Source organism: Falco rusticolus, chromosome 8 (assembly GCF_015220075.1).
Source record: "Falco rusticolus isolate bFalRus1 chromosome 8, bFalRus1.pri, whole genome shotgun sequence".
NCBI classification, from domain to species: domain Eukaryota; kingdom Metazoa; phylum Chordata; class Aves; order Falconiformes; family Falconidae; genus Falco; species Falco rusticolus.
In genome coordinates this window covers 16,669,679-16,691,721 of record NC_051194.1, presented here as the reverse complement: position 1 = coordinate 16,691,721, position 22,043 = coordinate 16,669,679, and the positions used below count along the sequence as shown (strand labels likewise).

The 22,043-nt window shown below is 47.6% G+C and overlaps 1 protein-coding gene across 1 annotated transcript in view; it reads right to left on the bottom strand.

The window, feature by feature from the left end:
• Positions 1 to 21,467, bottom strand: part of WWC1 (WW and C2 domain containing 1) — a 73,789-nt gene extending 52,322 nt beyond the window's left edge. Inside the window, exon 1 of the mRNA XM_037398911.1 lies at positions 21,148 to 21,467. Coding sequence (XP_037254808.1) covers positions 21,148 to 21,295 — 148 coding nt within the window. The 5' untranslated portion in view covers positions 21,296 to 21,467. The remainder of the gene's footprint in view (positions 1 to 21,147) is intronic.
• Between the last annotated feature and the right edge of the window lie 576 nt (positions 21,468 to 22,043).

The window sequence follows — 22,043 nt, the reverse complement described above, 5'->3', positions numbered from 1 at the left end:
AAAAAAAGTTAGCTTAAAGTCTCTGAAGGTTCTGCACTTCATTCAAGTTCCTGGCTGGTATGACAGCAGAGACACCAGCTTCATTACCACCATACTAATTGCTCCATGTTAGGAAGCAAAGGAGGTGAATCACAACAAACAGGCTGCATTTCAACCCAGCCTTTCAAGCTGGGTAAGAAAAAAACAAAGATGCTGCATTCATCTTAACTATCACAGTAAACAAAAGCTGGGGTTATGACATCAAGCTCGGACCAACAAAGCAGCTGGCTATTAAGTCCACCAGTATTGAGAGAAATGGCATGTTCATGCCATCCTGTGCTTCGCCCAGGAGCAGCCTGTGGACATGCAGCATATTCTCTGTAACCCAGCTAGACACAGCACACACCAGTCTATCAATTCCGACACCTCCGCCACTCAACAGGACCAAGCAGTACTTCCACAAGATCATCGGAGGTGACAGCAAGACTCACCACACTCCTCAGCCAGTTGATTCAGCTCATTCAACTGCGAGACAAGTCTTCACATACTACAGCACACGGACTGCCCCAGCCAGCAGGAGTGAGCCAAGCTCCCTCTCTCAGCAGAGGCCACACCATTCCACAGTAGCTACAAGCAGACTTCCCAAGATCATTAGCACACATCCAAATTCCTAGCACACATCTAGACCCTCTAAAACTGGAAAGGATCTGAATTTGATAAGCAAGACAAGATTTTTGCCCACATGCTCTAAGCTAAGCATTTAGAAAGGAATTATCTAAAAGACACTAGTGAACACTTGAATTCCCCAAACAAAAAACACACAGCATGCAAGAGCAAGTTCATATAGCCATGGAGAGAGAGAGAGAGAGATGTTTTTACTCTATCCTTGTCAAGAGGACTTAAAAAAGCCCAATGCATTTTAAAGTATCTGCTCCCCAAGCTGCAGCAGTCTCAGCAATAAAAGCGCCACTGTCACAGTCAAGCTGTAACAGCACTTCAATTTCTTCAGGAATGAAGCATTTATCATTTTGCAGCACATATTCATAGTCATAGTAGTAAGCGCTGATTTCTTTTTTGCACTACAACAGTTCTCTATCTGTACCATGATGCTGTCCTGGGACATACTTCAGGATTAAATGCACCCAAAAAGTATTTTAAAAAAGGATTAATTTCTAGGCGATGCAGTTTCTTAACCTGAATCAGCATGTGACTGTACAAGGACATATCCTAGTACAGGGGAGAGAGGGAGATTTGTGTCTCATCTGCAGCACAAAGACATCAGCGACTGAGCCAGGCTAATGGTTTGTTGCTCCCACAAAAAGCATCTCTACCACCTTCTACCCTACGCACCCTTTCCTTGCTCCTCTTCCCAGTCCAGCAGCTCTGCCCTCACCTATTGCACCCTCCAAGCCCTTCCACAGACTGCCTCCACTTAGTAACACTACAGCAGAGCACCCAGACTTTTCTGCCAAGTGAATTTACCTACAGGGTTAGGGGGACTCTGCAGTCAATAGCATGCCAGCGACAGAGGAGTGTTAGGAACAGAAGCAGCGCTGGGGAAAACTGCACCCCCTCTCTCGCTGGTTGTGATGAGCTGTCTGGCTGCTCACCAGATTTCTGGGCACCAAACTCGTAGATGAGCTTCATCTGCCATGGAATCATAATTAAAACTGGTCCTCTCCAGTGGCCCATCTTCTCCAGCTGCCAGACTTCGCCTTGCTGCTGCCTTCAGACTCATTATTACTTATAAATGAAGTGCATAGAAGCTGTCAGCCTAGAAGCTGGTCCCTCAGATTTACGCCCCCCTCGCTCACGCCAGCCCTGCGGGGCAGCGAGGGACGCCTGTGCCGGCTGCGGGGCGCGCTCCCCTGAAGACATGACAAGGAGCTGTTTGTTGGGGCTCTGCAGCCGCAGCGCCCGCTGTCAGCCCAGCCAGGCCGCACACTGTGCGCAGCGTGGCCAGCGCAGGAATGCGCTCGCTGACTGCACCTTTTCATCTTGATAAGGATTTTCAAGGTCATGTTCGCTTCCCTGCCGGCTCCTCCCAGGCTCCAGTGAAATCCCAAGCACGCAGCCCTGGGCCCTGGTGCGCGTTCCCACCCTCCGCGTCTCCTGGACAGCGGCACAACCTGTCGCATTCCTCCGCAGCAGTAATGCCAGCCTTCCGCCAGCCTTCCTCCTCGCTGGCAGCCGGCTCCCAGGGGAGCGACACCTCTCCCAAGGGCAAGCAGGCACAGCACCGCAGCAGCAGCTGCTCTGCCAGCAGGCCCGGCACTGCCTGTGCTGCAGGGTCAGGGTAACTCTGCAACCAGGCTCCCGACCTCCAGGACTAACGTTTCTGAATTAAATCTTTGATATAAAAACAGGCTGCAGCCCAAGCCAAAGCCTGGAAGACTGATGGAAGGTGTCCCTGCCCATGGCAGGGGGGTTGGAACTCGATGATCATTAAGTCCGCTCCCAGCTCAAACCGTTCCATGATTTTAACCAAACTTGTGGGCCAAGAGAAGGGCTCTAGTCATAGCTCACGTTGTGCAGGCTAAAGCAGGCGGCTACGCGATCTGGCAAGCCCGTCTTCAAGGGCGCTGCATGGAGGCTGCCCTTGGGGACAGCCCCTGCCACTCTGTCCCCACACCCCCAGAGCAGCCAGCCAAAGCAGCGTTGGCAGCCAAGGGGGAAGAGCTGCCTGCCAGCCCGGGGCTCAGGGAAAAGGCAGAGGTGATGGCACTGGGCCTGGGAAGCCCGTCTCCTCCGGGCACGGGGGATGCAGCCCCCTCTCCTCTGCCCAGCAGTCACTGCTGCGTGGATACAACAAGCTTAAGGACCTGCATACACTCCTTACACCACATAAGATTTCTAGATAACTACTGAAGAATCATACATGCTGCCTGCTTACAAAGCCAGCTAATTATACAATCTGTTAAGCATGTATGCGCACACAACAGTGCTTTGAGTCATTAGAGGATGGGATTTATACTTCACTGCACGCATCTTGCTCTTTGTGAGTGCGTGCCTGGATACAGCCAAAATGAACACAAGTATCTGGAATGTCTGCAGCTCCCAGGCCAGCGCATCTGAATACAAAGCTGAGCCCTGCGAGAGTCTGGCTGGCTGCGTGTGACCCCCAGTTGCACATGTTGCTCCCCCAATGGTGTTTAAAATCCTTACTCCGTTTCTTACCACTCCGAGCATCTGAAAGCAGAGTACAGCACAACGTTTAAGCCATATCCTGAGGCTGTACGAGTGACGTTAGAGAGGAAAAAGCAGCCATGCAGGTGATGGGTTGTGAAGACAAAGAGCTCACCACCAGAGCCAGCGGCTCTGCCGGCCATACTGCGGCTGCCTGTGGGTTTAATCCCGGCAGAAGGGCCCCGGCACTCCGGCAGGCAGGGACCTTGGCTCCTATGGCAGCAGCTGCTCCTCGGCGGCCCAGCCCACACCAGATGGAGATCCCCGTCCTAGGTGTCTGCCAGACAGACAACACCGTGGCTCATGAGAGGTGCCATCTCTTCGCTTCAGTCATTTTGTCTCCATTTACCAGTGCCCAGTTTTGCTCCCACTGATGGCGGGCAGATCCAGCACAACGCCTGTGCCCTGCCCAGCGTGCCCCCCGCGAGGCGCCCAGCGGCCCCCGGGCTGCAGCTCAGGCCGGGTCCCTTCCACGCTGTGGCACCCACACAGCGGCCGCTGGCAAGGCTAAACCGGGCCACACAGCTCTGCCTGCGCTCAGCACTTCAGTTGGCTTTTCCTTTTATTCCTGTACGTATTAACAAAGCTTTTAGGTGCTTTTCATATAAAAACTGAGAGCAATAGCTGTCTTCTGTGGTTTATATGACACTTCTGGCACTCCTAATTTTTAAGAGTTTCTGCCATTGAGGATTCCACTTCAGCCTCCCAGATCTCTAAATATCCAAACATTACTTGCAGGTGACTTCCATCCCCCCTAATGCAATTGGCTTAGTCTACACAGCATGTCTCCATCCCACGGAAAGCCCTATATATATATACACCAAGGAATCATATACCTATACCCTACGCTATATTTTCAAAGGGATGTACTTGGCACTGGATTTTCCATTTTTACCTTCTATGCATTGCTGTTCAGCCTGATTACTTAACATGAACAGCAAAACAGAAGGATTTTAAGCATTTGGTGCATAAGATGCAAAATATTATTCAGGGGCTTCATAACAAGTCAAGCCAAATCACCTCCATTTTCACGTTTCTCTGCCCTTCAAGTCAGGGGAAGCAGGAGAAGGCACAAACTCTTTAAGAGTTTCAGGTTCATCTTGGAAAATTGGAGTTGGTCAACATCTAGTAAACACCACACCAATGTAGCAAGGTATAGTAGGGAATCACATCTATCTTTATACCATACCAAGTCCCAGCACCTGCTCGTCTGTAACAGGATGTTTTCTCTTTTTCAGTTTTCAATGCAGGGGATGTAACCAGGAAAAGGAGATGGTATAGATACACATACGCTCTCCTCACAAAATACGCCCTCCTTATAGAGCACCCCAGCAAACAAGTCACAGGATCTGCAGGCACTTTAAGGCACAACACGTTTCACTCCTGTGATTTTCTTGTGGGGCATTTCATGCCCCAGGTCACCAGAGACATCAGCCAGAGCACACCCTGCCTTTCTGGGAGGAATGGAACAAAAGGCAGCATTACTTTCCAAAAAGCCATACTTAAGAGCCAAGTTAATTAGCAACTCAACTGCTATGTTCAACTCTTTTATGCATCCACCTTGCTCACAAAATAAAGTACTGATAAATTTGACTATTTAAATCACTGCTACTAGATTTGCAACCTAACACCTCCACAAGGAGATGCCCATATGTCAAGAGATGTCAAACTGCAGAACAGTATGTCTCTCTATACCTTTAGGTTCTCATCTCCAGTTACCATAAAGAGGACCTTTCCTTGAAATTAGAGAGCAAGGTTCTGAAAAACTATGTATTTCAAAGACAGTCTTCCGTATGTACAATCCAAATCCTGTACAGCTGACATTGTTAAAGACATCCTTGTCCAGCTTATCACATGTTTTCATGAGGTTTTCCCTTCTTCCACCCATCCAAGAAAAGGAAAAACCTAGGGGAGAGTGGCTGTTTAGACCGTGTAAAATACCATTTTGTTCCAAGACCGCTCAATAACATTTTTTTCTCCATAACTATCAGTTTTTGTAGTTTTTATAGCTGCCAAAGGGTAAGAAGCAGCTGAATGAGTGAAACCCTGTTTTAAGGCTTACTCAGTGAAAACCAATACGTGGTAAGATACTTCAGGTAAAACTAAAGCAGCTGGGGAAGTGGGAAGTGTTACCAGAACCAGACCTCTGTGGGCGCAGACACCTCCTGTAAGGGAGCTCAGGGCAGACACCAAGGAGTACAGCCTGCACACACCATGTGTGCTGCTCTCCCAACAAAATTACGCCAGGCACTGTGCAAACTATCAGTTCCCTGATCTAGCCTCAGCTGTAGCTTGTTTGTAACTTACTGGAGCTGTTGGAATACAACCATCGCTGTTGCTCAAGGCAATTACCTAAAATATCTCAGCTATTCATTTTCATCCTTCTCTAAGTCAAGGATGTGTGTTTAATGGATCTGACATTGTGCCTTATAGCACTGTGCATCTGGTCTTAAGCAAGCTATCACAAGAGCTTATAGGTTTGAAATCTGCTGCTTAACTAAGTACTACTTCACCATCAGCACCTGAATGAAATGCAAACTCCCATGCTAGTGATTTTTCAGGAAATAGTTTCACTGTATCATCCATTTTATTCATTTCTACTCAAACGCTGATCTACACCATCAATGCAGAATTCTCAACATGTGTATCAACTTATTCCCATCTGCTCAGCTAAATAAACCATTATTCACAGTTCAGCTCATCCACAAAGACCAAGATGAAATTCTCTGGGAAACAAAATAAATACTCCTGTTGCCCTTGTCTGGTGTCTTTAAGTTAACCTACAGACTGATCCAGAGAATCAACTTACTATCAAGTTCCAAAATCAGTGATGAATCTGCAGAACTATTGAAAACAGAGCTTACTGGCAGAGGTCTTTGAACACTCCTCCTTTCCATTAATAACCTCCTTTATTCAATGTCCTTTTAATAATTGCCAAATCAATGGCATAAACAGATGTTTCTACTACTGTTCCAGACCACAGAAGACAAAGGACAGCGATATTGAAGAAACTGCTGTGCTTAGGATGAATGAAATATGACATTCAAAACTACTCTAAGAGCATTTCGGAGAAAAATAGTGAGTGTTTTGCTAGGCGCCTGAGCTGAGCAAGGCCAACATGCAGGTAAAATGGCACCTCCAGCTATGCATGCAGCAGATGCAGGGAGGACATCCAGAAAGAAGTACATACCTTTTTAGGTGTCACCTTCACAATGTCGCAGCAGATGGAATTACAGCCCACAGCGTGGCACTGAGAAAGCATCAATCTGATACTTACGCTGTCTGCTTTGAAAGACAAACTACAAGTGACACAGCTGCCTTGCTGAACCCATGCTCACCACCTGCAGTGCCAGGCAAGCACAGCACAACTGCATGGACTGCAGCTCAGGAGCAAGCTGTGACTTCTAGGAGAACCATGTTTTGCAGGAAGGTCGCTCCCACCCAGCAGGTCACTGCTGCAAAAGACAGTCCTTGGGCCATTTCAGCTTACTGCAGCAGCAGAAACTGGGCCCAGACAAAGAGGGAGCAGTTTTCTGTGTGCCAGCAAGCTTGGTGAGGAGATGGATGGGCACCAGGGCTGAAGGAACAGCCACCTCCCCTGGCAGGAAGGCTCAGGCAGCTCCTCAGCCTGCTGCAGCCCTGCCAGTGGGGCTTGTGCTCAGGCCCACAGCCAGACTGCTAACTGCATGAAGGCAAGATTAAACTATAGACTCCAGCCACAACCAAGCTCTAGGGTGAAGCTTTTTACCCTTTTACACCAGCAAATGCATAAGTGGTCCCAATACTGTAAGCAATGGTTCACTGTGCTCTTTTGAGAGGGAGCCAGCGGCAACCACTTATGGTTACTAACAGGGAGTGTGTGTGTGGGGGGATCAAATTCACATTCCATCCAGCCTGTACCTGAGCAGCGCTCATCGAAAAAGTGAGGTTTGTTAATTTATTCATCCCTTCTATTTTTCCTCATTAACATATCATACAAAATATGGGCATAAAACTAGCTCATACAGCCTCACAGTAATCAGAAACATCATGCCTCACGCATCAGCTATTCCCTCATCGGCACCTGAACTGCTTGATGAACAAAGTGTCCACCATATAAAGCCAAGAAATCACCCACTCTGGGGTCAGTTTAAGGACTGGATTTGTTTTGCCCTTTCCATGGAACTACACCAATTCATATTCTTCAAGTACCCAGTGCTGCATTTTCATCCCCTTATGTGACTAGCCACCAGTTTAGACACACTGATACTCTGACATGGCAGACAACAACAAAGTCTCAGGGCTCATTGTAAAAGCAACAACTTTTCCGTTACCTGCAAACCTTATTTCAAATCAACTGAAGTACAGCTTTGTACGGCAGAGCCCCCAAGCACCAAAGGGACATCACCTCTGCTACCTGCCTCCCTGATCACAACACAAGGGAGCAACAGGGAATCCAGGGCTCTTCTCTGATCACCAAGCAGCAGAACCTACCTGTGACTGAATGCATAAAACAAGTAAACAGGACTAAAAGGGCAATTTGTTACACCTGTGCCAGCCAGAAAAATGTACACATAGTCCTTAATTAATTGAGTGCATTGCCCTGCTCTCTTGTCAGTTGAATTAAAGCATCCCAGAACAGGAGCAGGAAAGCCAAATCAGACAACACAGCATTCAAGGAGGGACTAACCTCAGCGGGGAAGAAAGAATGCAAGAACTTTGCTGGCTTTTCCCATCCAGCATGGATGTACTTTATATTCTTCCCAATGCAAAACTGATGCACAAAGGAGAAAGAGCTCCTAAAGCTACAAAATGAGGAATTCCAGAACAAGCCATCAGGAACACCAGGGAAGAGTGCAGTAAGCAACAACTTGTGATGGTCCAGATACAAGGATAAACCACAACTTTCCCAAAGCATAAACAGAGAATTTAGGTTTATGTAACTGAATATGCTTAGGTCCAGTTTTAAGACCTGAGCAGAATTTTAATACAAAAAACTGTGGTTCTTTATTAACTGACCAGAGCGATACAGAAACACCTGCTATCACAGAAGTCCAATACTACCTGGCCACCAGTCTACTGTGCAAGCAAAGCAGCTGGTGAATCTAGAGGAAAGGATCCCAAGGAAGATGAGGGCAGGCACAGAGCATATAACACAATCACATGACAAGTCCCAACCTTATCTTATCACAGTAGTATCAGAGGCATACGTTGAATTCTTTTTTCAGCAGGACACCTGTCAGTTGCTGTCCGTTTGCAGAGTATCATTTAGTGCAATGACTGAAGGGCAAGATAAACCAGTTGCATCACCTCACCCTATCCAGAAACTGCACCGGCCATAACAACCCAAGCTGCAGGAAACATTATTCTATAGCAGTATTTTTCCCATTCATGATGTTGGAAGGTACATACTCATCTATAATACTTCAAAGCTTTTGAAAACCAAAAGCATCAGCATTGTATGTCAGTTATAAGAAGAACTGAGGCTACATCCTTTAAAAAGCCAATTCACTTCACTTGTACAAAGGCTACTTTCAGACACCGACACTCCAAGCTTTATTGCTCATCTGCATCCTTCCTTACCTACAGAATATGAAAGTTTACACAAAGGTATTTGACATTACAATCTGTTGAGAAAAACATCCTAACAAATTTCCAAGCCTATGTGCTGTTCTTAGCATAAGCTTTACAATATTTCTTGCAAGTCTCTACATCACATGTTTTGTTCAAGACTTACTGATTATCCTAATAAAATAATGCCCAAAGCACACGAAAAATCTTTTAATAGAGTGAAAATTAGAGTATCAGATCTATTACACCACCCAGCCTTTCCCCTCCACTGGAAAAGCATTAGAGCCTTTGGACATCTCATTTCAACAAGAAGGTTATTTAGTTCTAGAGTTTGGAGTAAAGTATTTAATCGCTAAAGGATTTGCAAATTACACATGAATATGCATGTAGCACTTCTCACCATGACATAAATCCTATTGTATATTTATGAATGGATTGCTTTGCCTCCAGCTTCTACATGTATATAAACACAGGTTTTAATCTTCAATTCCTTCCTCCCTCCCTTCTTTTTAAGGAGTTGCTTAAACAAATTTGCATTTTTTGGAATCTATTATCTACAGTGTATTTCTTGCCTTTTTTAAAAAAAAAACAAACCACCCACTCTGTAAACCTCCTTCACCCATCAGGCAAAATGCTTACTTTATGAAAGGCTTAAAAGACCCTGTAAGCATGGCCATAAGAGACCTAAGCAACAATGTTATACAGCTTGTGAGGGAGAAAGTAGAAGCAACAATCACTGCAAAAAGGAGCGCTCCGAGCATCAGAGCTGGAAACACAAAGGCAAGAAATGACAGGTCAACAGTTTGCCTTTGACTGCAAAGACACTAGCTAAGGGAAAGTAAACCTTTCCACAAGCATCTAGGAAGCAACATAAATAATAAAACACCTACTGTAAAATCCTTCATTCATACTGAGATAACTCCATTATTCCCTATACCTTTTGTCAGGTATCTAGGCTGGTCACAAAACAGCTGGATCAAAGCAGCATTTCAGACTGTCTTCAACGATGTATTTGTTAAGAGGCACTACTGCCATTCAGAGAGGTGGTGCCACACATCTGCCCAGCTACTCCAGGGCAGTAATTCAAACAATAACGCCTTTAAAAGTCATTGTTGAAATGGTTTAATTTAGGTTATTTCACTGCAAATCTATTCTGTGATAAATCTGATTGTAAATCAACTCTTACCAACATGCAGCACCCCATCAGAAGCAACTGTCACAAGCTGATTTACAAGCAGAATGATTACGGCTATGAATTACCACTTGGACTGTTCTCACTTTTGTTACTGCACAGCAAAACCCTAAACATCAATGAGTTCACTGCACCAGCTGCCTTCCTCTTTCAAGGGCCTGGTATCACTTGGCTCTGTTCAGAAAACAGGAGCAGCCGTCGAGTCCCAGCCCCCATCTTGCTGCCCTGCGATAGAGCACGAGGGCTTTGGCAGCAGCCATGGAGACATGATGGGACATGGCCTGACACAAGTCCTCCCACCCCCAAATAGTCAACTGCTTGTTCACACGTCTAAACCAGGCTGTGAACTGGTTTATTCAGCTGCAGTCATGCCTTCCTCTGATAATGAAGGGATCTTTTTCTGATGGGAAGGAAGAACCACTGCAGCACCTGACTCAAAACCCATAGTGGCCAGACTAAAAGGGACCACCAGCCATTGAAGCTACTGAAGATGCAAGACAACTTGTTCAGAACTACCATCCAAAACTGCAAGAGCCTGCGTCTGGGAAGCAGATAGAAAATAAACCAGGAAGCACTATGGGGTATTAGCTACAGACTACTGGACAAATAGAGAATAAAGATGAGAAAATTCAACACAGAAAATTTGCTTTAGGGATAAGAGTGGCATTCACAAAGGATGTGCGAAAACAAGCCCAAGTGGAGGACTCTGTGTGACCAGTTCAGTTGCAAATTTGTCTTTGCAAACTGAGATTTTTATCCATGCAACCCTTTCGCAAATGACCAAGCCATGTTCCTTGGCCACATACCCCTCCCTTTCCACCCACACACTCTTCTCCTAAAAATAAATCTTAAAAAGGAAGTGAGGAGTAGTGCCCTAGGAGTATAAGAGATCAGGCAAGCAAACAACATGTGCTTCAAGAAAGTGTTTATATTCAGGTTATGCTTCTCTTAGCATCAAGCAAAGACCATGATGGAAAATATCTTCTAAATTTAATTAGTAGCCAGCCAGTTGCATGGGCAATGCTGTACAATGGTCTATGAATAATTAACAGATGACATATGACAATATATCTGCCTTTATTGAGAATTATAAACCACCTCAACTGAGAAGATATCACACTGATATTTGACAAACTGGATTTAAGTTAAATCTGGAAGCTTCCACATTCAAATTTAAAAAGCAAAAAACAGGCAAGTTAGGAATCTAAGACATCTTGCAAAACCCTGGCGCAACAGAAAGCCACGGGACATGGTGGCAGCCATGACATTTCCCCTTCCTGCTTATATGGGTTAAAATAAGGCAGAATAACACTCACTGAGGGCTGTAAGGAGATCTCTTCACCTGACAAATCCGCCTATGTCTAGAATATTGGAAAGCTTATTTTTTTAAGAATTAGCTGTTAAACAGCCTAAAGCCTTCTATGTATGTGTCCACGTAAAATTAAATAGTCAGTATCCCATCAAGGCAACAGATTGTTTAACTTTGATGCTTAGATCTTGTGGTGTGAAATACTAGTGACACAAGAAAAGACAAATTGCAAGTCTGGCTTACTGCCTTGCTGGCTGACAAGCTATTTGGATTAGCTGGATGTAGAGATAACTTCAAGGAATTTCAGAAAAACCTAAACAAGTGGGTGAACTGACAACTGAGTGGAGAGATCAGATGTTGAGAAATGTGGAATAATATACAGAACAGAAGAGTCTAACCTCCTTATTCTCTGCAGGGTTAACACACACCACTAATCAAATACACCCAAGCATCACCACATACATGCTCCAACAAAAAAGCCTGTTCAAGTGCTTATTTGATTTCAAATTTAACCATGCCAAAACTCTGCAACAGAAAAATGTTATACAGAATTCAATAAGAAAAAACTCATCTGGAACACTATATACAGTATAGGTCATCCCAATTTTGATAAGCCTTACCATTTTATCTTAAAAAGACTTCCTTTTCATACCAAGTACTCCCTTGAGGAAAGGTTCCATCCCCGCTGTATGGGGATTTATTCAGAGCAACAGCAGTCAATGAAGCAGCATCATTAGCACCATTCCACTAGTCATAGGGAGCCGCTGGAAAAGCCCTAAAAAGAACACAGAAGCTGCTGCAGCAGCAGAGACCTTCTAAAAAAAAAAGTCTCTGGCTAGCTGAGCACCTCTCTTCCCATCAAAACAGCAAAAGCCATAAGCAGCAACCAGAAGACTGAACCAAAGTCACATCAGTTGCTGAGGAAGAGAAGTGGCACCACTCTGAACAAAGGTCAGGTCTGAACAGCGAAGGCCTGTCCAAAGAGCCCTGCAACAATCAAACAGCTGTTAAAAAATAGAGCAGCATCACTAATTGAGCACAGACCTTAGCCCGTGTGCACTGTTGCAGTAGAACTGTCACATCTCCCAGATCAGCGATGTCAGATGCAGAAGCACGGCACACACATGCTCCCTCAGACATCCAAACAAACCCCTGGTGAACCACAGGAGCCCTACGGAGCAGGCAGGAGACAGGCTGAAGACTTCCCCTCAGGGGAAAGCAGCACTGCAGCGCGCAGAGGTTCCAGCTTGGGAGCACCATGAGACACCCAGGTGCACCGCTGCAATGCGGGCAACGAGAAGCACAGCTCCATCCCTGCCAGCCCGGGACAAGCGCTGCCCCATTCCTGGGGTGCTGCCTGCTTCCCCACGCCCACCCACGCACCTCCTCCCTTGCATTTCAGCAGCTGCAGAGCAAGCCAATTCTACCACATGAGTATGATAAACTCCACCTCCTGATGGGGTTACTACAAGCTTCTCTGTAGCCTGAATCAGACTGGCTGACCCAGCACCACCCAAAGACAGGCCACCAACCCAAGATACTTCACAGGAAACAGACTGGATAATCGGAAGAGCTGCACCACACGTGACAGTCAAATACTTTCCATTACCATCCCCACCCAATTTCCCTTTGAAGTAATTTGGATAAGCAGCTCAGAAAGATACTCCATCTTTTAAACAGTTCAACTACAAGAACTTTAAGTGTCTAGGATGAAGCTGTCCATGAGACAACTCTTCCCATTCACTCAGGGGTCAGGTGCCACGGCCCAACAGGTTGCTGCTGCCAACCCATGGTGCCAAGCTGCCTGAGCCCCTCGAAGGACATCCCGCAGGATTCATGCACTGGATGGCTGGGAAGCTGCATGGGCAAGGGGACAGATAGCCTGCACGGCTGGGCCACCAGCATGTCTTCTAGCAGCTGCAGAGGCTTAGCTGGCTCAGATGCCACATGAAATCAAAAGTTGTGCTGGGCAAAGCAAAATTAGCTGCAGTTATGCACAGCCCACCTTTACAGAGCAGTTCTGGGGCTACCTATATTGTCCCGTGCTGCTCCAAGGGTCCAGAAGATTATTTTGGCCACTGCTGTTCCTCTGCAGGGCATCCTCCCTGTGGCAGGGTTGTGAGGGATGACATAGCGGAGAGCCCTTTCCTTAGTAGGGGACTGCCCTTGTTCTGAGTACAAGGCAAATAAGGCAGTTGTAATTCACCTGTGAGAAATTTGCATGTCGTTGCAGGATCATTTAAGCAATAGTTTCATTTACATTTTAGTTCAAAATAGTTACGTGACCACCTTGCATCTCAACTCCACATAGAGCAGATATGAATGACTGCCTCTTGCAAATCAATACTGTTCATTGCGTGCTTTAAATCAATAAAGATTTCCTCCACAGAGTAAATTCTTCTAAAACAGTGATTAGGCATTTGAGGAAAACTAGTTTCACTGAACAATACCATTAGTCCTGAAACATCAGCTTGACATCTCAGCCAGAAAGCACTTTGTCAGAACTAATTAATCCCCACAGCACCTCTATAAGATTAAGAAAGCAATTCATCTGCTTTTTAAATGTGTTGGGTACTTACGTTGCAGAACATCGTGGCTGGGGTGGAAGCTGTAAGTACAAGTATAAACAGAGAACAAACCAAGCCAGCAGAATCCACCCAAAAGCATGAAAATCCAGAGAACGCTGACAGCTGTAGGATTTGACTTCTCTGCATCTTCCTGTTACACACCAAACCTCCTGTGACTATCCAGAGAGTCTTCCAGCTGTCACTTGACTGCATGAGTGGCAGTGAAAAGCGGTTATTATTCTATTGGGAGCAGTTTTGTCTGTTGTTTGTTCAGCCAATTATCTATGCATGTAGCTTAAAAGGGAGGGGGGGGCCAGTAACCTTAGGCTCTGTGAACAGGAACTCTGGGTTTTATTTGGGCAGTTAATGCTAAGTCTTCGTTACCACAAGCAAAGCACGTAACCTTACTAAACAGGTCTCATGAATGACAACCAGCCAGCCTAAGAAGTATTGCTCTCCAAGGAAGTGGTCGATCTACATAGCTCTCATATATGTGTATATAGAAGCACTAGTCTACATACCTCCACCTGCCTTTGCCTAGCTGCTGCCACCACCCTTTATTAATTTATTTTTTCAGCTACCACCTACCCTGCTGGTGAGGCACTCAAGGCCACCAGGTTCAGGCAGCCAGCCCCAGCAAAGAGAGAACATCAGCAAGGCTTTCCCAAGCCAGCTGGATGATCTCTCCCCCTCTTTGAGAAAGACTTGAATTTCTCCCACACTTGACACAACTGAGTGTCAAGTCAAGCCCAGAACATCTCAATCCTGGCGGATCAGCAGAGTCTCCGTAACATGTGCAGGAACGCATTGTGGGGTGGTGACGCTCCTTGGCATGCTGAGCAGAGTGCAAGGCTAGCCTTGGCAACGTGCAGTCACCTTCAGGAGCCCGGAGTATGAATCAATCATTTACTAATAGATTCCTTCAGTAACGGAGATAAGAGCAGAGCCCAGTCTGAAAAGGTGATATAGCAGGTCAGTAACAGGACCATCCTCAGCCATGCATCACTTCTTCAGGAACAAGTTATTTCAGTAAACTTTTTTGGACAAGTCTTCCCATGTCTTCCAATAAATTTTCTGGCACAAGCTAGAGTAATTTAAATCAGATTCAGACATGGAAAAGTTTGCTGCAAACTCATCTTCCCATAACTGCGCTAGCTGTGAAGACACCAGTGCAAATTAAAACTTTAGGAGATACTCTGTACCCACTGCTGGTTTCATCTGGGTTCCAGCAAGTGAAAATCCACTCTCCCTGTAAAACTCAGAGATCGTGGGACAAAGCTAAGCACCTCTAGCTCTGGGAACACCTCTTTGGTTGGGCTGGCAGAGGGCCTGACCAGGTCAAGTGCCTGGGGAAGGTTTCACAAGCACACCTTCAGCAGCATTCCTGGGTTGCCACCAGAGCTAGCCCCGCTCCCACACCTCCCAGCCTCCGGCTCAGCCCTAGCTGTGCCAGCACAAATTTCTGCATGAGCATACACAGTCTTCATCAACTGCTTCTGTAAAATAAAGCCAGACACTAAACCGACATTTTTCAGTCAGACCTGCTTCTGGACCTCACTCCCTGCGCAGATACAGAACTTTAACAGCAGCTTAAGGTGCCCCATAAGCAACACCACCAGACACCCACCCCAGGTGACCAACACAGCAGCCATCTCTCACCCACCACACCCACGTCTTCTGGGATTTACCAGCCAATTTTCTGCCATTCCACTGGATGGAGATCAGGGTAACTACCTTGATATGAAAATACATGACCTACATAGGGATGAAATTGTTGATCCCCTTGCCAAGTAAGCTTCCAGTGCGTGGCAGTGTCACTAACTTCACAAGCTGTCAGTCTACGAGGCAAAATTAAAGGACTAATCTTGCGAGTAAAATGACCTTGCCAGAGCAGAAGATGAAGCTCAACCTACATATTTCTAAACAGTGTGATTTACAGAGATTTCTTCAAAAGCAATTCTGATCTTTTAAGACTCAGAATTCCCCAAGACGCATTAAAAAAGCTGCTGAGCTGAACAAAGCTTCAGTTTTGTTTTTTTTTTCATGTTCCACAGGGAAGTAAGGTAAGATGGTGCTTTTAGCAGTTCTAAAGTCACTGCCAACATCCTCTGACACCACACACGTGCGCATACCACACCTTTAGCAGTGATGTCCTTGTTACAAAGCATCATACCTGTTGTTTCCAGCTACCTTCCCCAGTACAAAGCGAGTTTACACAAGTGAGGAATCGCACTGGCTCTGAAGGCAGTCCATGCAGCCTTCAAAGCGGCCCATACAGCCTACTACAAGGCTTGTCTGGGGAGTCTCAGGAAAAACAAAAAACAAAACAGCGAAGTCTGATTTTTTGTAACTTAAGAGGTCTGATTGATTTCAGTTCCAATCCACTTTTTCCAATTACAGGTGCAGCTTGTGTTAATTCCTCTTGAAAGACTCTTGATATAAATACATTAAAAAAAATACAAGTGTCACAATAATCTTACTTGCTGTCCTTGTCTCCCTACATATTAGCACTTATATAAACCAATTCATTTTCATTTACTGTGGGAAAAAAAACCCCAACCTAAGAACAGCACAAGTCCTACACATTAAGACACCTGTTCCCAGAGATAGCACTTAGATGGCTATGAAGACTACGTTTCCATCACTTACCTCTATACTCACGTAAAATGGTTATCAATAGCTTCCATGGGCACACGCTGAACTGCCTGTTCTTTATATAATAATCAGCTATTTTGGGGAACGTATACACATGAGAAAGCAGCAGATTCACATATATACGAGAGGGTGTTTGCCTAGCTATCAGTAAAGAAAGGCAACAGCAGGCATCAAACTAGCAGCCTTCAACTGCATGACCTATGCTGCTGCCAGCGATGAAAGAGACACCTACGGAAGATAAATGCTCCATCTCTGGGAATTTTTTCTTTCTTCTCCTTATGCTTACTGATTTTCATCTACAGAAAAGCACAGCTCCTTTTATTCTTGCTGCCTTTCACTGCCCTCCCTTCTTCTAGCCCCTTTTATTCTGGAGAACTCCCACATTTAAGTTAACTATATTTAGCTTTATATCAGTGATTATAGGTATGCTATAGGCACACAATCCAAGTAACGGGCAGTTACACATGAAATTTTAGCACGATGCTCACATTTCTGCAGAGCAGACTGAAGATTAAAACCTTGAAGATTAGAATAATGTATAGGAAAAAAATACTCTGCAGTATTTCACACCAAGCCTAGAAGGCAGATCTAGAGGGGCAAGGTTAGATGATTGTGCTCTCTATATGACATGCCCAGCTTTTCTTCAGTAAGATCCTCAGTGTCAGCAAACCTGAACCTTCCCGAGTAAATAGGTGGCCCTAACTATTTTAAATGCATAAGGTCTTCATGTGACAAAACATACATAAGCACATATTGGCCCTGAACCCTGGCAGATCTCTTCCCTAATTCTCTTTACAAAAGCTCTACTTTGGAGGTTCAGACTAGAGAAACCTCCGTATAGAGTATGAAGGGATTTCAGGGAGCAACTGCAGAATCTGGGCTTTCATTTAATAAACACCTCCAACCCTTTATATCAATAACAGCCTTCAAGAAATGTAGGGCCATCAACTGCTGCCCACCAAAACTGAAAACGCCTGCTGCTGTTTAGTACCTTCACCAAATTTAAGCTAGAAGTGTTCCTCTTCACTAGCTTTCACCCTCAACAGGAGTCTGTGATTGGGGTAAAATGAGAAGTTCAGTCAGCTCCACCAAAAACAATCTAGAAAAAACTGCTTAGACCACCATGCCAATAGGAAGAGCACAGCACAAGAACACAAACACTGGAGAATGGGGCAGATTATCAGGCATCCCCAAATCCTCAGTGCTCAGGAAGCTTCTGAATTGAAAGGCAAGGAAAAAAAAAACAAACCACAAACCCCAAAAAACCAAGCCACAACTATCATTTTCCAAGACAGTTTGAGGGAGAGTAGAGCTTCTAAACCCAACGAACCCAAGGACAGCATACCCACTGGAAGCCAGATACCCACCGCTAACCCTCATGTCTGACGAGAGCAGGAATCTCATTCGGGGCGCTTCTGTGTGGTGTTCACAGTAGTGTTTAAGGACAGCCAGCAGCTGGTGTTAATGTTTTGAGACACTATTCTCACTTTCTGTTTGGTCAACAGCACAGGAGCTTAAGAGTGCAGACGCACCCTCTGCATTAAGAAAGCAACTGGGAGAACTCGCTGGCATGTTCTACTTAATGGTATGTAGTGGTGCATACCTGAAAGATCATGTTTGCTTTCAAAACTAGGAATGACAAATTTCTTTCCCTAGCTCGGTAAGGACTGATCTCCCATTACACTGTATCCGAGTCCTGAAATACCTAGTTTCAAACAAATCTACAAAGAAGTCAGCTACATGAGATTCCTTTTACACAAGGAAAACTACAGTAGCATCCATTGAATTTTTCTGCACCCCCACCTGGTCACCAGAACAGCCTTACAGCTTTTTCTAACCCAGAATTCTTGCTTACAAGGTACCTCAAGACTTTTCTGTTACACCATATCACAGGTACAGCAAAAGTTAAATCACAAATTTCTCCAGATTATTTAACTTTAGACAGTATCTCAAAATGCACTAACATCCAGAGGCTTCCCAGGACTTCCCTGAAGTCTAGTATACCCTTAAAAGTTACAAGATAAGAGTGCTCTAAGATTCAAGAGCTGCTTGAAGATTTCAGGCATCTGAGCATCACTCAAGTCAGCTTAACAGGAGCGATGCTACCAGGTGCCCATGACTTCGTGGTGGCAAACTTTAACGGCACCGCTTACTGATAGCCCATCTGCAGGACTGGTGTCATGCATCACATGAGAGGTGGAAAACCCACCAGCTTCACCAGCCCAACTCTGGATTTCACACTGTCCGAGGCCTGCTGAGGTCTCACCTTAGACCCCCCGCTTCCCCTTCCCTGCTGCCGACACCGCTGCACGCACCCGCAGCCAGGCCTGCTTCCCTAGCAGCGTATCGAACCAACCTCAGGGAGCAGGACTACAACCCTGACACCAACTGTTGTCACAAAAACAAAGGGCAAGCCCATGCCCTGAAGCTAGATGGTATCCCTGCTTATGTTTACTTCCATTAAATTAATCTAGAATGAAAGATTTAGGGAAGGTTTAAAAACCTCTTGTCCTATCTTTAGCTACCAGTTGCTGCTGCCTGAATAAACCCATGAGGTATCACAAAGGTGCAGCCTCACTGACAAGCAACTGGGTTCAGAAGGAGCCCCAACACATACATCTTCCTCCACATCCCTCACACTTCCAGTTTTACGCGCACGTTTCCTAGTATCTATCGCTTTTTGCTGAGTAAAAGACAAGCATGTGTAAGCACAGCACACAGAGCACTGTAGCAAATACAGAAATCAACCTCTGAGCTGCAGCAATTTTATAGATGACTTCTAGAAGACTAAACTTACAAATATTTAAATTACACTGATAAATTTCAGTGAACATTGTATAAAACCTAGTTCACTACTGCAGGGAGTAGTCATGACTTGAGCTGATCTGAAATTCCCCATCAGCTGGTTTTCATAGACAGTGGTAATTAGTTGGAAGAGAAACTTATTTCCTGGTTGTCAGAGCAGGGTTTCAACTCTTACAAGCACATGGCCCCCCAGGTGATGGATAAGTGCTGTGTCACATAGCTGTTTTAGTGTCGGACCAATAAACTGTTTAAAAACCTGAGGATTTTCAGGGAGAGTGTCCAACACAGCTCGTTTTCTTGGTAGCACTACTGGAAGATGACTTCGATGCAAAGCTCAGTCAGGGCCATGTGTATTCAGGTGTATTTCTATGTGCACAACAAATATGTCATGTGATAAGAGTTATCAGTACGTGTTTGAATATTCTCCTTTAATGGTGGTGAGCAGGTAGTGGCTCTGTGACAGCTCAGTACATGTGTAAATAAGGCACCCATTTAGTTAATTCTGTCATTTTTGAATCGCTAACCAAGGACATATGAGAATTTTTATAAGCCTGTATTAGGCCCATTTGATTTCTCACTTCTCTTCAATCTCTGTAACAAAACAATGATGCCAGGCAAGCATTAATGTAAGTTTGCATTGAAATTTACGGTGGTTAAAACCCCCACACCTTTAAACACCTGCATTACTAGCCCTTCTCAACCACATTACTGAAACAGAAGCCCCAAAACGAGTTCCAAACCCCCACCTGGCAGCAGGTTACATTTGCATATAGTACACACTGGGATTATTCCTGGAATGCAGAACACTCCTTGAAATCTTATAAAATTGGACAATCATTCACTTCCATGCTTCACAAAAACACACCGAAGGAGAACTGGAGAGAAGGCAAAGTACTGACATCTCACCAACAGTGGAAGCCCCTTTGAGGAACCGATTGCTGGGCCAAGGGGAAAAGGAATGCAAGTTCAGAAATCACACCAGCTGCCCCATAACAAGGGGAATGCCCACAGTCAGATGGGGGAAGTGGGGAAAATTTACCAACGACAAACTGCATATTGAGATTGTTGGCATTTCCAGCTCATCAAGACGCATTTTTGAGTTGCTTCGTCCCAGAACTTCAGCTAACAAAGCATTAAATGCGAAATTTAGAAACCTCTGATTTCAACACCGATGCAGCGTCTGAGCTGCCACACGCTGCCTTACCGTCACTGCCTTGTGTGGAACCAGACCGTGCTAGGTCAGAGCGTGGCTGGGCAAACCACCCGGGTCCCGAACAGCAGACCCTCTGCTGCCTCTCTTTACTTTCTGAAGTGAGCGGTATTAGGAAAGAGCTCCGCAGAGCAAGTGGCAGCAAGAGCGGGCCGTAAGCAGGAGGCAGACGGGGGAGATAAGAAACACCCCCAAGTCAGTGACCTCCGTCATGGCAGCGTGGCTTGCATAGGTGGGCCACTGGCACTGGCTTACAGCCGTGGGCAAAGACGCCACGACCCCCCTGCACCTCACCGCCCCCCCCCCCCCGCTGAGGCAGCGCCGCTGCCGGGTGCACAGGGGGGCTGCCCGCCCCCGCCAGCCGCGCTCCCCGGGCAGCGCGCACCGCAGGCCCGCCGGGCGCGGAGGAGCGCGGTAAGAAGCCGAGGGGACACAGCAGCACCGAACTCACCGCCCTGCCGCCAGCACCCCCCCCCAGGGGCCGCCGGGCGCCCCTTGCCCTCCCGGGGGAAGGCGGCGGGGGCCGTGCGCTGCGCTCTCCTCCCGCGGAGCCGGGCCGGAGCCGGGGACGGCGGCAGCCACCGACCCGGCGGGCCAGGCGCGCGGAGCGGAGGCGGCGGGCACGCCTCTGCCCGGGAAGGGGGAAGGGGGCCCCGGAGCGGCCCTGCCCGCCCCCTGGCTCCGCCGCGCCCACCTGTCGCGGGGTCGACCCAGCTGGTGGTGCGGCTGCCGTGGTCGATGTAGTACACCTTCCCGTCTGTAGTCCCGCGCCTCCTCCCAGCCCTCGGGCAGCGGCAGCTCCTCCGCGGCAATCGTCCCCACCGCCGGCCGCGCTGCCCCATCCACCGCTCCGCTCCGGGGCGGCGGCGGCGAGGGCCGGCCCCGGGGCAGGGCCGGGCCTGGCCTCCCCTCCCGCGGGCAGCGAGGAGCCGTGCGGGGGCCGCGCCGGCCCAGCCGCGCAAGAGGCACCGCCGCCGGGCAGCCTCACATGCCGGCCCCGCGGCGGGGGCGGAGCGCGGAGCCAAGCCGAGGCGAGGCGGGCCGGGCTGAGGCGGGCCCAGGCGGGCAGGGCTGAGGCGGGCCCCGTGCCGCGGCGGGGGCGGTGCGAGAGGGGGCGGCGGCCCGGCCCGCGGTAAGCCCTGCGGCGCGGGAAGCCCCGGCCCGCCCGCCCCTTACGCCTCCATTTCCTGCTCCGCCGGCGGCGGCCCGGCGTGTCCCGGGGCGGCCCCGCCCACGGCCTCGCCCCTCGGGCCGCCCCGCCCACCACTGGCGCCCCGGGCGCGGGTGCCTCCTTACGGCTGCGCCGCGCCCCGCCGCCGCACGCGCGAGAGCGCCCCCCTGTCGGCGGGGAGGGCGGGGCCCCTCCTGCGGCAGGCGGCCCGGCGGGGGGCACCGGCCGTGGGCCCGGGCGGGGGGCGGCGGGCTTGGGGTGCCCGGGGCGGGCACAGGGCGGCAGCTACCAGGCCAAAACCGGAGGGCTGCGGTTATAACTGCTGTCTCGCACCTAAGGGCCTGGGGCTCGGCTCGCCCCCCCAGGAGCAGCTCAAAAGGTGGAGGGCAGGGCGAGGCTGGCCCAAGGTCAGGGTCCGC